This window comes from Artibeus jamaicensis, unplaced genomic scaffold (genome assembly GCF_021234435.1).
Source record: "Artibeus jamaicensis isolate MK-2021 breed Jamaican fruit bat unplaced genomic scaffold, CSHL_Jam_final scaffold_369, whole genome shotgun sequence".
Taxonomy (NCBI): domain Eukaryota; kingdom Metazoa; phylum Chordata; class Mammalia; order Chiroptera; family Phyllostomidae; genus Artibeus; species Artibeus jamaicensis.
The window spans coordinates 12,728,913-12,741,629 of record NW_026522042.1 but is presented as its reverse complement, the minus strand read 5'-3'; the positions used below and the strand labels follow the sequence as shown (position 1 = coordinate 12,741,629).

Genomic DNA, 12,717 nt, shown 5'->3' with positions numbered 1-12,717 from the left:
CTCTAGCTCTCAGACTGCTTAGTTATTTTAAAGCATGTAGTTATGGCATAAAAATAATCAGGGGGTTTAGCCAAGGCATACCACACTTGGGACCTTCCCCTCACTTCCCTCTCCTGCAGGTAATCTACATACGACACATTTGAAATGAATTCATCTTAAACTTGGAGGTGCTGCCTTGGTTGTCCCATGGGATTAGGGGTTCCTCTATGCAAATATTTTCCCATGTGGACAGATAAGATTTCCTGACATTTATGAAACATAGATGTCAAGCCTTGACCTCTAGCCTCCGAGAGTGCTCCGATCTCCAGCTCTGAAATGACTTCCCTCTAATTTCTAATATTGTTAGAGCTGACTCTCTCAGGCCATCTGTCATCCCCAACCCACCTTGTCTCCACTGGCTGTAAGTACTGTACCCTACAAATCACTCATGACTTTGAAGAACAACACATCCTACATCCTAACCCCTCTTTCCCCCAAGAGTTTCACAAAGGGAAACCTTTTGCCTGTGGACAAGCACATGAGAACATGCGAAAGAACCACATCAGTTCCCCATCACTGCTGCACAGCTACTTGGAAATTCATGCCAGACGGACACAGACTGATGGCATTTTTTCTATACCCAATGAACAGTCACCCTGAGAAAAAGAGCCTGTGTCAACCACACTGAACACTGAACTTGAACCTCCCAGTTGATGGTTTTAGGGCCCCTGGCATTTCATTACGGGGGTTTGGACAATTTCTAGGCAATGAAGGATTAACAGCACAAAATTAATTTGTTACTTCCTCCCTCGTTCCTTGCTAGAAGAAGTTTTAAGGATTCTTACTTCGTGTCTCCTAGCAAATACCTTGGAAAGGAATATGAGAAACTTCCCAACTGATGTACCTGCCAGCATTTCCTTTCCTCATTACCTGGATCCACACAGACTCATTGGTGGGACCTGTGGCCATCAGCTTCTCCAGGTCTCCTTTCCGGTCATATTGAAAGACAGTCCCTGCCAGCTTGTAATTTCCATTCCACTGGATAATAAAGCCTCCGTTGAGGTAATACTTTTCAGGGTCTTCACTCCTGATGGCCAGAAAGTTTCCAGCTCCCTTCACCTCCATCACCCGTATGTCCCTTGCTCCTTTTGGAATCAGTCCAATGTCAACGTAACCTAAGGAGAGAAGATGCAGTGAGTGAAAGGGGCACGCTAGCTTAACTGAACGCATCTGCTTGATCCTCACCATGTAGCGCCCTTGCCCTGCTCCTGGGTGGCCACTGGGATGGGTAGATGTACTAACTCTGAAGAAATTTGAAGAGTTTGGCCACAAGCAGAACTCTCAGGAGCCTTGTGACTCAGAGTGAAAACAGCTTTGTGAGGAGAGGTAACGAGTACAGACTGCACTCTGAAGCTTTTGTGGTTGGTTCAGCATTTACTTTTCTGTGATTTCATGTTGATAGTTCAGAATTTTATAGCCCCTAGTTAGCTTTCCAATAGCATCTCTGCTTTCTCATTTGTGGCTGCTATACCCCATTGTTCATCCTCATTGCCTGCAAATTAAAGATGGATTCTTGGGAGTAATTTAATCATAACTTAAATTCATGGTGAGAATCCTAGAGGGAATCTTGGGTTGATGGCCATGCTGGTGCTCTTCAGTACAGCTGGTGATGAGAAACTCATCTCTAAGCACAGCTTTTTATATTGCTAGACAATTCTATTCATTAGAAACAGTTTTTTCTTAGGTTTTGCTGAAATAGGAACGTACATTTTAGTCTGTGTTCTAATCCAGCCTTCTAAAAAGCAGAGGAAGTGGGTAAAGGTGATGGAAGGAGACTTGACTTGGGGTGGTAGACACAACATACAAAGGATATGTTTAAAATTGTATACTTGAAACCTATATAATTAAGTAGGGTCATCCCAATAAATTCAATTTTTAAAAAAGTACAGAGGACATCCATATAAAGATGACCATCAACTCTGGCCAGTCTTCTTGTTTACTGGTTATTGTGGCAGGAAAAACAGTGGGGAGGAAAGGATCTAATGCGTAAATGTTTCCTCTCTTTGCCAGATTCCACACTAAGAACTGTGCATTCATCCTATTTATGCTTCTTGGGGAGCGTCAGTTCACTAACACGATAGAATGGAAGGAGTGTGGACTCTGGGGATGGCACTGTGACAGGAGGACTGGGTCAGGAGGTCAGAACAGTTGAGCTCCAGTTTCTGTGCTGCCACAAACAAGCTCTAGGGCGTTCATCAGCTTATTTAACTTCTCTGTCATCTGTACAATGAAGGGGCTTGAATGAGATACTGTCTGATGTCCCTCCAGCTGTGGTATTCCGCTGTGTTGCCCTTGTCTAAGCTAAATGTTCTTTAGTCCTTTAACCTTTCCATTAAAGACATGGTTGTGAGACCCCGATCATCCTGGGCTTCCTTCTCCACTGAATATATACTAGGTTCTTCAGCCCGCCAAGCCAACCCTCATCTCTGTCCCTGAAAGTGCTCTGACTGCTCCCTCTCTCTCAGACACAGAGCAGCATGGGTCCTGGCAGCTAGACCAAGGACTGGCCAGCAGGACTGTCTTGCTCAGAAGCTGGGAGCAGGCCACAACCTCAGTCCCAGTTTTCAAACTGGCAGCTGTAATCTGGAGGAACCCAAATGTGAGTCTTGTATTAATTCCATTTGGTCCTCATACTCTTTTACTTGAGATGGGAGGTTCACACTACTAACTCATAATGAGCTCAGTGAGAATATTTATCATATGCAATTAAGGCTAATATAATTTTTTAAACACCTGTGAAGTGTTGCTACCTGTAGCTATTTTCTGACTTAGGATGTTGCATGGCTTCTCATGCAGAAAACCAACTGGCTACCACCTCATCCCTTGTTTAAAAAACAAAAACAAAAAAAAAATTTTTAAAGAGAGAGAAAACAATTGAATAAAAAAAAACAACAAAAGAGTTTGCTTTTTATCTTCCACTTAAGAGAAAAATCCAAAATTATAACTGTTTATCATAGGCAGAGTCTGCCAAATTGAAAGGGAGGTATTTCAAAATTTAAAATGAAAGCCTTAAAAATAAAATAAAAGCTTTCTGTGATGTAAGTGCTGCTTTTGGAGAGTTTGCAGATAGATGATGTAAACTGAAGCAGATTTAGCCATGAGCAAAAGTAATACATATTTGCAAAAGAATACCCAGGAGAAAGCCAAAGGATGAAAGTAAAGTCAGGTGGATTTTTAAAACAACCAGGATAAAAAAGAACCATGTGACAGAAAAGCCCACCATAGAGGAGGGGGAAAAGGAAATGCACAGGTTGCAATTTCCCTCTACCCCAGTCCTCTATATCAAAGATGATTACAGCTAATAGTTTACTGGGTTTTCTTACAAAATTTTCTACGCATACACAATTTTTTAAAGAAGTGGCATTGTGCTGTACAAACTACTACTGTCCTTTAAATTTAGTGTATTTTCATATTTTTAAGCATTTCAACAACTGCAAGAATGACATACTCCCATTTACTTAACCAATGTCCTGTTAATGGATATTTGGGTGGAAAGGAATGGCTACCAATCCCGTCATCTAAAAACTGAGGAAACTGAGTTCCCAAGAGTAAAAATTTACAAGCTAGGCTGAGAGTATCTATACCTATGACCAGGGTTTACTAACCCTAATCTAGTGTTTTAACAGGAGAATGTGATTGGTAGAGCAGAGATGAAAAACTAACCCTCCTGTAGGTCTCACCCTCGTGGGCCTTCTGTACAAAAATGAGAATCATATTAAAAAGTTGCAAAAGTGAAGGGTTATCAAGACACTTTTCCTATTTCGAGGAAAGGTGTTCAGGGTTAGTAAGACTAAGAATGATCAACATATGCATTCAGCAAAATCACTTTTCTTCTATCTTTCCCAATTTGAATTCTTTGCAAGTCACATTTCCCATTTTGAATTCTTTGCAAGTCACTCCACCTATAACTGGGTTGCTCAGTAAACAAAACAAACAAACAAAAGCAGCCATCACTCTTGCCCTCCAGTCTCAGTCCCCTGCCACTTCAACTATTTGTCTGTGCATTACCGGATCCTTCTTTCTGCTTAAACATCTTCCTCACGGTCTGGCAGGCAGAACCGTCCCCAAGGCACACGCCGCAGCGATCCTCCGTGGCATTGGAATCGATCTCGTAGTCACAGCCGACCCTCTGCAGGAAGAGAGGCTGAGGGTGAACGACACAGGCAGGAGATGTCACACCTGCCTTGGACCTTTGACTGGCACTCGCCTCTTCGCTCTTGGTGAGATTGGGTTGGGGGCAGATACGAGCTCAAATGTCTCCCTTTCCTGGTGTATCAGAGAGACAGCCAAAGCAGCCACTGAAGGTAAAGGCAATACCTACAGGTGGGCACTGGGTGGCTCTCCTGAGTCAGGGGCAGAACTGAACAGTTCCAAATGTCTAACGAGGACAAGGTCTCAGAATCGAAATGGTGGAATAGCAGGTCCCTTGGAGATGGGCCAACCTCTCGCCCCTCCTCTCTACGGGGTCGTCCCAGGGGTGGTGCAGTTACTCCACCTATAACTGGGTTGCTCAGTCCCTTTCCATTCCTCACTGGGTCACTCTCCCTGGCCCCTGTCTGAGAACAGCAGGTGACCCAGCTGTCAGGGCAAGTCGTCCTGCTGTGACCACTCCAGTTCACGAGGGTGACGCCTCTGACCTGCAGACCTATCATCAGACCCTGAAGACCCTCCTGTGACCACAGCCCCCACTGCCACTCACACGGACCCGTATTCCAGCCGTCCTAACCTTCTTCTCTCCAGCCACAGAGGACAAGCTGGCCATTCCTCTTCTGAGCCAAGGATAACCTTGCCCTGTGTGCTGGACCAAGTCTGTTCTTAGTGTTCTTTCTGTCCCTGGGCCCTCCTGAATCGTCACCTTTCCCTGATTCCTTCTCCTCGGTCCATGCACATGGCTCAGTGTTCCCCACCCTAAAGTTCCCATTCTGGAAAAGGTGGCCATCAGTGTTCAGTAGCATCAGATACAAAGCATCATGAACTTAGACTGAAAGTCATGAAACATGGGGGCCTCTGTTGAACTTCTCCGTGGCTTGCTTTCCCCCATGGCCCAGGCTCTCTACCACAAGTCAGGGGTAAAAGAAAGGGGAAAACGTATACCACATTCTGTGAGTCAGATTTTTCTTTTCTGTTTGGAAAAAATTATGCCCTATAGTTTTTTTTTCCCTCTCAAAGGTAATTATTTTTCTTATTTTAAAGCCATGTCCAATGGACTGGAAGGAAGAACGATCTAGGTTATTGAACACACCCTCCCTCTACCGGCTAAACCGAGACTGACTGCTGGCTGCCAGAAACAGCTCCGTGCCTCGAATGCCCTTTCGGTGCACAGGCTGCGCCCCCTGAACAAGCTGAGAAACAAGTGAAGTTCTAAGAGATTAAAAAACTTAATCCTGCCCTGGCTGGTGTAGCTCAGTGGATTGAGCGCGGCCTGTGAACCAGACAATCGCGGTTTGATTCCCAGTCAGGGCACATGCCGGGGTTGCAGGTCGGCTCCCTGCAGGCCAGTTCCCAGGAGGGGACGCACGAAAGGCAACCACACATTGATGTTTCTCTCCCTCTCTCCTTCCCTTCCCCTCTAAAGATAAATAAATAAAATCTTAAAAAAAAAAAAAACTTAATCCTGCTAATCACAGTGGAAAGAAAAATTTTCTGGGTGTGAAGCCTTCAGTGGTTAGGAGTAAAATGCCAGACCTTCCCAAGTGATAGGCTTTCATTAAGCGGACCATCCACTAAGGAGTTGACCTTTACAAATCACGTTCCCGGTGACCCCTTTCCCTCAGTGACTTGCAGTAAGCCAGGGAAGCTTCATCCGAGACACATTAACTTTAAAGTGTCTTCTTAGAATCTTGACCAAAAGGGGATCAATTTTAAAAAGTGTAACTAATAAAGGAAAGAAGGCCAGATACACGAATGCCGTGAGCCCGCCTGTCCTCTCTAGCAATGGGGCCTGGGTCAGGAGACACCCCGTGGTGTGCCACCCCCAGCACATGCAGTGGGTCCCCTCAGGGAGGCTGTGCCCCATTGCCTCTCCGGTCAGCTGCACCCCTTAAAATCAGCACTGAAGTAAGCACACACTGGGCCTGTGCAGGCTCAAGCCAGCCCTCTCTGTTGCACAGCAAACATAAGGGCTCTAGGGGAAAGTAAGTAGGTACCACTTGCATCTTCCACGCCCTGTGCTTTGCCAACATGCACTGCACTGCCTTTCCATCTCGGTAGGGTCAGAGCGGCCCCTGCTGCACCCAGAGCGGGCAATGGCACCAGCACGGCTCTTCTCTCAGGCGACTCGGGGGCCAGACAGCCACCCGGGTGGGCAGCATTTTGAAACGCTGAAGAAGCGTTTCAAAATCCCTTTAATTTCCCATCAGATCATCATTTCTTTCTTTTAAAAAGTTTAGCCACGTGTGGCTGGTATATAACATACTGTAAGTACGTGAAGTGTACAATTTTGGACCTACACAAATACCTGTGAAACCATCACCACAAGCCAGGTAATAGACACATCCGTCGCCTCCAGACGCTCCCTCGTTCCTTTGTGTGTGCGGGTTTGTGTGGTAAGAACACTTAACATGAGGTCTATCCTCTTCACAGGCTTTTTTTCATGTGCTCCAAGCAGCACTGTTAACTAGACACTACGTTGTACTGCGGGTCTCTGGGACTCACTCATCCCACATAACTCAAACTTGACACTGCTGGTCAGCAGCACCCCATTGTTCCCTCTCCACAGCCCTTGGCCACCACCATCCTAGTCTCTGCTTCTATCGGCTTGACTGCTTTACATTCACGTGTAAGTGGAATCACGTAGCATTTGCCCTTCTGCATCTGGCTTGTTTCACTTAGCATCATGTCCTCAACGCTCACATGCGTCGTCACAAATGGCAGGGTTTCCTCCTTTTCTTAAACTGAGTAATATTCTATGGTGTGTCTATACCACATTTTCTTTATTCATTCATCTGTTGGTGCCATTTGGGTTGTTCCTATATTTTGGCTATTTTAATTAGGCTGCAATGAACATGGAAGTACAGGTATCTCCTCAAGGTCCTGGTTTCAGTTCTTTTGAATGTACACCCAGAAGCAGATTTTCTGGGTCGTATAGTAGTTCTAGTTTTAGTTTTCTGGAGGAACCTCCACACTGTTTTCCATAGAGACTGCACCATTGTACATTCCCACTAACAATATACACGGGCTCCAATTTCTCCACATCCTCACCAGCACTTGTTATCTTTTTGTTTTGTTTTATTTTATAACATCCATCCTAACAGGGGTAAGGTTATATCTTATTGTGGGCTTAGCTTGTGATGTTTAATGGTGTTCAGCACCTTTTTATATCTCGGCCATTTGTACATCTTCTTCAGAGAAATGTCTATTCAAGTCCTTTGCTCATTTTTTAACCAGGTTGTTTGTTTTTCTGCTACAGAGTTTCTTATAAGTTTGAATATTAATCACTTATCACGTGCATATGGTTTGCAAATATTTGCTCCCATACTATAGGCTGCCCTTTTATTCTGATGACTATTTACTTTCCTATCATCAATTCCTGATGCTGTCATTTGGACCAGAGAGTATCTTGAGTATTAGGGAAATTAGGTCCCGGTCTCTCACTCACCTTTACCCCTATGTGCATGAATAATCAATGGGTGTTCTTGCTAATCCTGATTTTGGCTTGTAACACTGCTTTACTTGTAAATTCTTAAGTAACTAAGAACTGGCACCATGGCCTAATCCACCTAGAATGTCCTCATTTCTGTCTACAGTCCCTTGGCAAAGGTAGAGACTGAAAGAATGTCTGGTTCTACAATGGGACTGATTCCCAGCCAATGACAGTTAGGAAAGATTCATGCTTAACTGAAAAGAACAGGTAAATGGTTTTGCCATCTAATAAGTGGGTGAGACAGTAGCAATAATATAGTTTCCTCACCATAAATTTGAGGGTCAAAAGATAGGATCTGGAATTCTGGAGAAAGATCTGGCCCAGAGAAATCAATTTAGAGCATTCAGTACATCAGTGAAATGGCCAGGATTGCCTCGTGAGAGAACAAAGAAGGTTCTGGACAGTTTCTGAGAGGAGTGACAGGGGAGCTAACCCAGGACAGGTAGGAAGGTTGTCCTATAGGGCTGAAGACTCAGCAGGGATTGAAGACACTGACTTCGTAAGGGCCCAAATTCACAAAGTTGACTTTTTGTTTAAAGAAATACATAGTAGTAGGCTAATAGTAAGATCAAAAAGGGGTTGTGGTTGGGTTGAGGAGAACCAGGGGCCTGGGATGAGAGACAAATGGGAGGCGAGAGGAGCGATCCAGGACAGCTCGTGGGACAGATCAGGGGGTCTGGGAAGGGAGTTAAGCCAATGCTATGCTGACTAGGGGCAGGGGGAAGAGTGAAGGGACTGGAAGTCAGAGAGCTGGTGGCCCAGAGAAGGGGCGAAAGGGCTGGAAGGGCAGCGAGCTGTCCGAAGACAGTCGGTAAGGTCACGAAGCTGGGAAAGCTGTGATTAAAAATGAGAGCTGTCCTGAAAGTTCAAGGTGTAAATTGATATATTTGATCAACAAGCTTAGGAATTCTATCCAAGTTAAAAAAAAAAAGGGGGGCGGGCACAGGTAGTTATCTCCTAGAACAAATTCAGTTTTGATCTAGCCTTGATCATTCCTTTTATGATAGAATCTGCGGATCTAACATGCTAAAATATTGGCAAACATAAACTCAAAATAGACAGTGGAATATATGTGCAAAGCCAAATGCAATAAATATTTACATAAATATAAGCCAATACATTTTCATATTCATAAAGAAGATGGATTAGACAAACACTGTATATACTTATTTCTGATGGTTATTTCAATACATATTCAATTCCCTCTTTAAAAACAAAACTGTAGTCAATGAATAAGACTGACAAAACTGAAAATATCTACAACCTGGATCTTAATGGCCTTACCTTAGACCATTAGGGTAATTTGATCTCGGTAATTTTTTAGCTTAAAAACTTAGCTCAGTGTAGTGCAGACAGAAAGTGGGTAGTTATACCTTCTAAAAGGCCTTAACTGGTTTCTGGAAAAAGGAAGGCAAGCTGAAAGAATATGGCTTAGTCTATTAAACTGATTTAATTAGTTTTAAAAGAGGCACCCAAGACCCCAAACAACTATGTTTTCTGTCACATGGTAAAGATGCTGCCTCTACACGTGCAAAGGGTTTTAGGTCTAAAAGATTATATTGGCATCACATCTCTTTCCTGGTGAGGTAAGTTCTCAGCCCTAGCTGCATATGGCAATCAGCTGGGGAGTTTTTAAAATATCAATGGCCAGGCCCCAAATTCCAGAGATGCTGAGTTTTGAGATGGAGCCAGACACCAGGCATTTCAAAAGCTCTCTGGGTAATTCCAATGGGTGGCCAGGCCTGAGAGCCACTGCTGCAGGCAGTCGTGGGCTGTTTGGGTCTGAACACACCTTTTCCTACTCTGGCAAACACATCTAGCCTAAAACATATTAATTATTTTTGGCTCTTTGTATATAGCGGTAATTACTGAGGATGAAAGAGAGTTTTGCCTGAGCCTTTTCAAATCGAGAATCTGTGGTAATGACGGCTTGCAGTTCATTCACTCATTCCTGGGAATCAACACGCACCTCCTATGCTCTGCTCGGCACTGGAATAAGCCACTTCCAGGTGACAAGTGCCCTTCCCCAGGGTGCTAGACATTTATGGGCAGGGGTTCCTTACAGTGGTAATTCAGTCCAGTAAGAAAAAAATATATGATAAATATTTGCAAAAACAAATAAAATGTGTTAAGAGCTTATTTATTGTGTGCCAGGGCTCTGTTAGGGCTTGACATAGAGGATCTTATTTAATCTTTTTTAACAACCCCAACTAGGAAGAATATTAATATCTCAGTTTTATAAAAGAAAACCAAGCCTCAGAAAGATGCATAGAGTGATATCGCTAATAAATAATGGTGATGAGTTTGCATTCTAGGACCTGAGCACTAAGTCACTATGCTTCACTAATAGTTAATTAGGTATTTCTATAGCATACTTGTTCTTTCATTGATGAAAAATACCTTTTCTCTAAGCTGAGACTTATGCCTGGGTGTTGGATCACAAAACTTGTTCATTATTTTCTTGCAAAAAAACTCTGAACAACAGGAAGAAATTTTTCAAAGGCTGTGCACATACAAGCATTAACAAATCAAGTCTAAGTAATTTATATCAAGGTGGAGGTGATTAAGAGAGTCAGTGAGGAAAAGTTAAATAGCAATCAGAAGACCTGGTCATGCAATCTCTCTTCCTAAGAAGATCATGTCAGTAATCAGTGGGGAATTAAATGTAAAAATGCCTTGTGAAAAACACTATGTGAACTATTATTAATTTCAGTTTTTTTCCTAAAATTTAATGACTCTGTTGGACAGTAAGTGATGAATAGTTAAATGCCACTGAAATAATCTGGGTTGCCTTTTCCTAAAAATTCCCCTTTTATCTTTATAAAGTATTTTTAAAAGATTTTATTTATTTTTAGAGAGAGAGGAAGGGAGAAAAAGAGTGAGAGTAACATTGATGTGACAGAGAAATATCCATCTGTTTGCCTCTTGTATGCACCTTGACTGGGGATCGAACCTGCAACCCAGGCATGTGCCCTGACTGGGAATCAAACTGGCAACCTTTGGCTTTGCAGGATGATGCCCAGCCAACTGAGCCACACCAGTCAGGGCACAGTTCCTCCTTTAACTTGGTTCTTCTTCAAGGTACCTCTGCTCCATCTGCCCCAGAGCATGTCAACAAATCAAGAAATGAAGAAAACTATTCCATTCCCAAATGTGCCTCTGATATACACTGAGAAGTCTTGTCTCCCTGACCAAAAGTAAAACCCAGACCACATGCAAATACCACAAAGCAAAAGGTTTGAATGTCTGACCTCCTGAACTAATGAAAGTGTGGTTTTATGAAGTTGTAGATTAAGGAAACATACCCAATACCTTACATATGCCATTAATACAGACATTTCTGCTGTTGCCACCTTCAAAGCAAGGGGTACCATCAATAACAGCATCCAGCATTTTCTCGGAAAACTGGCCGTCTATGGGTCGGCAGTAGAGCTCACAAGGATGTGCTGAAGGGGAAAAGAGACAGACCTTTGAAGTTAGCTTTGCAGCCCAGCACCCTTCCCCCAGAGTCCTTTCGTACATGGTCATACTCATGGCCCCGAGTGTCGTTAATCTGGAGATGCCCATCTTTACTTTTCTATGACATGTGCTGAAAATAGTGTTTTTTTCTTTTTTCAGTTAAAGAGCTTTACAAATTAAATTGGGAAGATTGCTTTAAAATGCTATGCCCTTTGTAATCAATGATGAAGCCTCTCAATCCAGTATCGAACTGTGCTTGTGAAAGTAAGGCACCGCGCAGGTGGCGTTAACCTGGATGTTAAGTACTGTCAGGTACTGCTGCAGGAGCTCAGGCCAGCCCGACACCTGCCCCCACTTTGCGGCAAAATACGTACACCTCCAGGGGAGGTGGTTCTGTCCGATGGAACCAGCTGACACCGAAACTACTACCCCACCGCCCCAAAACTGTCCCTTATTTTCCTCAAGCTCAAAAAGTCCCTGGACACAGATTTACATCCACAAAAATAAAGGATCTGCTTTGTTCGTGAAGTGGAAGCCAAGCTGCTTATCCTAATGGTCCATCCCATCATGCTGCATCCTACACTGAATCCATCCTAAGGTTCAATTTTCTAGTCCCTATGAATGAAGGCAGGGTGATCTCCAGCACAGAAGTGTTCTAAGGATTTACTTAACAAAATACATACCTATACATAGGTACTTGGAATAACCAGAAAGATAGATAACCTTTAAACAGACGTGACCTTACTTAAAAGATAAAAATTTTAACAAGTAATACATGCATATGATAACAATTCAAACAGGAATTTTCTTTTGAATGTCTTGTTTTCTTCAAGGGAAGAACTTCTGAATGCCTTCTTCAGAAAAGTCCTTTTGGGATCTCTGCTGGATCTGCTTCTCATGGGAAGGACTCTCAGTTTCTCGGTGGTTTGACCAGCGGGGGCCTCAATGACACCAGCTGTCGGGCCACGTGCCACGTACCCACTGCAGTGTCGATGAACACCAGGTGCAAAGCCAGAATGCACAGCCCTAGATGTGGCTGCTCCAGGGTGCAACAACACACACGATGAAGTAGTAAAAGTATAAAACCCATAAATGCAACTAAGAGCAAGAGCTCCAAACACTGGAACTGTGGACAAACTTGAGACAGAGGTCCAAAGCATGTGCTCAAAGCTTAAAGAAAGAATAGCAACCGATTTTCTATAAGGTCCCATGGATGAGTTGTCTGAGAAAATGAACAGTCAACACAAGCTGGAGAGATCGCGGGCAAAGTGCCAATGGAAAGGGGCCAGCAGACTCCAGGAACAAGGCATGACATGGATCATTGTAAATCTTCATTCCTGGAAGCATGATTAGCTTTTTGTCACAGCCTGACCTGGAGCAGAAGAACTTGGAGCAATTTCTGCTCCGAGACAAGAGAACACCCATCCCTGTGAGTGAAGTCCAGAGAACTGTTTGAGAAACCTTGGGCTGTCAGGAAGGGTGGAAGCAAGGGAAACACTTTACATAAGACTTTGATTTGAGCTTCAGAATTTGGCTCCAGAATTCTGGAGCCCAGAAATTCCTAATCTGGGACATGA

The 12,717-nt window shown here is 43.6% G+C and overlaps 1 protein-coding gene across 2 annotated transcripts in view; it reads right to left on the bottom strand.

Moving 5' to 3' along the window:
- ADAMTS12 (ADAM metallopeptidase with thrombospondin type 1 motif 12) overlaps nt 1-12,717 on the bottom strand; it is a 214,093-nt gene that overhangs the window by 69,695 nt on the left and 131,681 nt on the right. For both annotated transcript variants that reach the window (XM_053657378.1, XM_037129004.2), the window contains exons 13-15: nt 10,994-11,127; nt 4,048-4,168; nt 910-1,154 (exon numbers count right to left, since the gene is read on the bottom strand). In XM_053657378.1, coding sequence (XP_053513353.1) covers nt 910-1,154; nt 4,048-4,168; nt 10,994-11,127 — 500 coding nt within the window. The remainder of the gene's footprint in view (nt 1-909; nt 1,155-4,047; nt 4,169-10,993; nt 11,128-12,717) is intronic.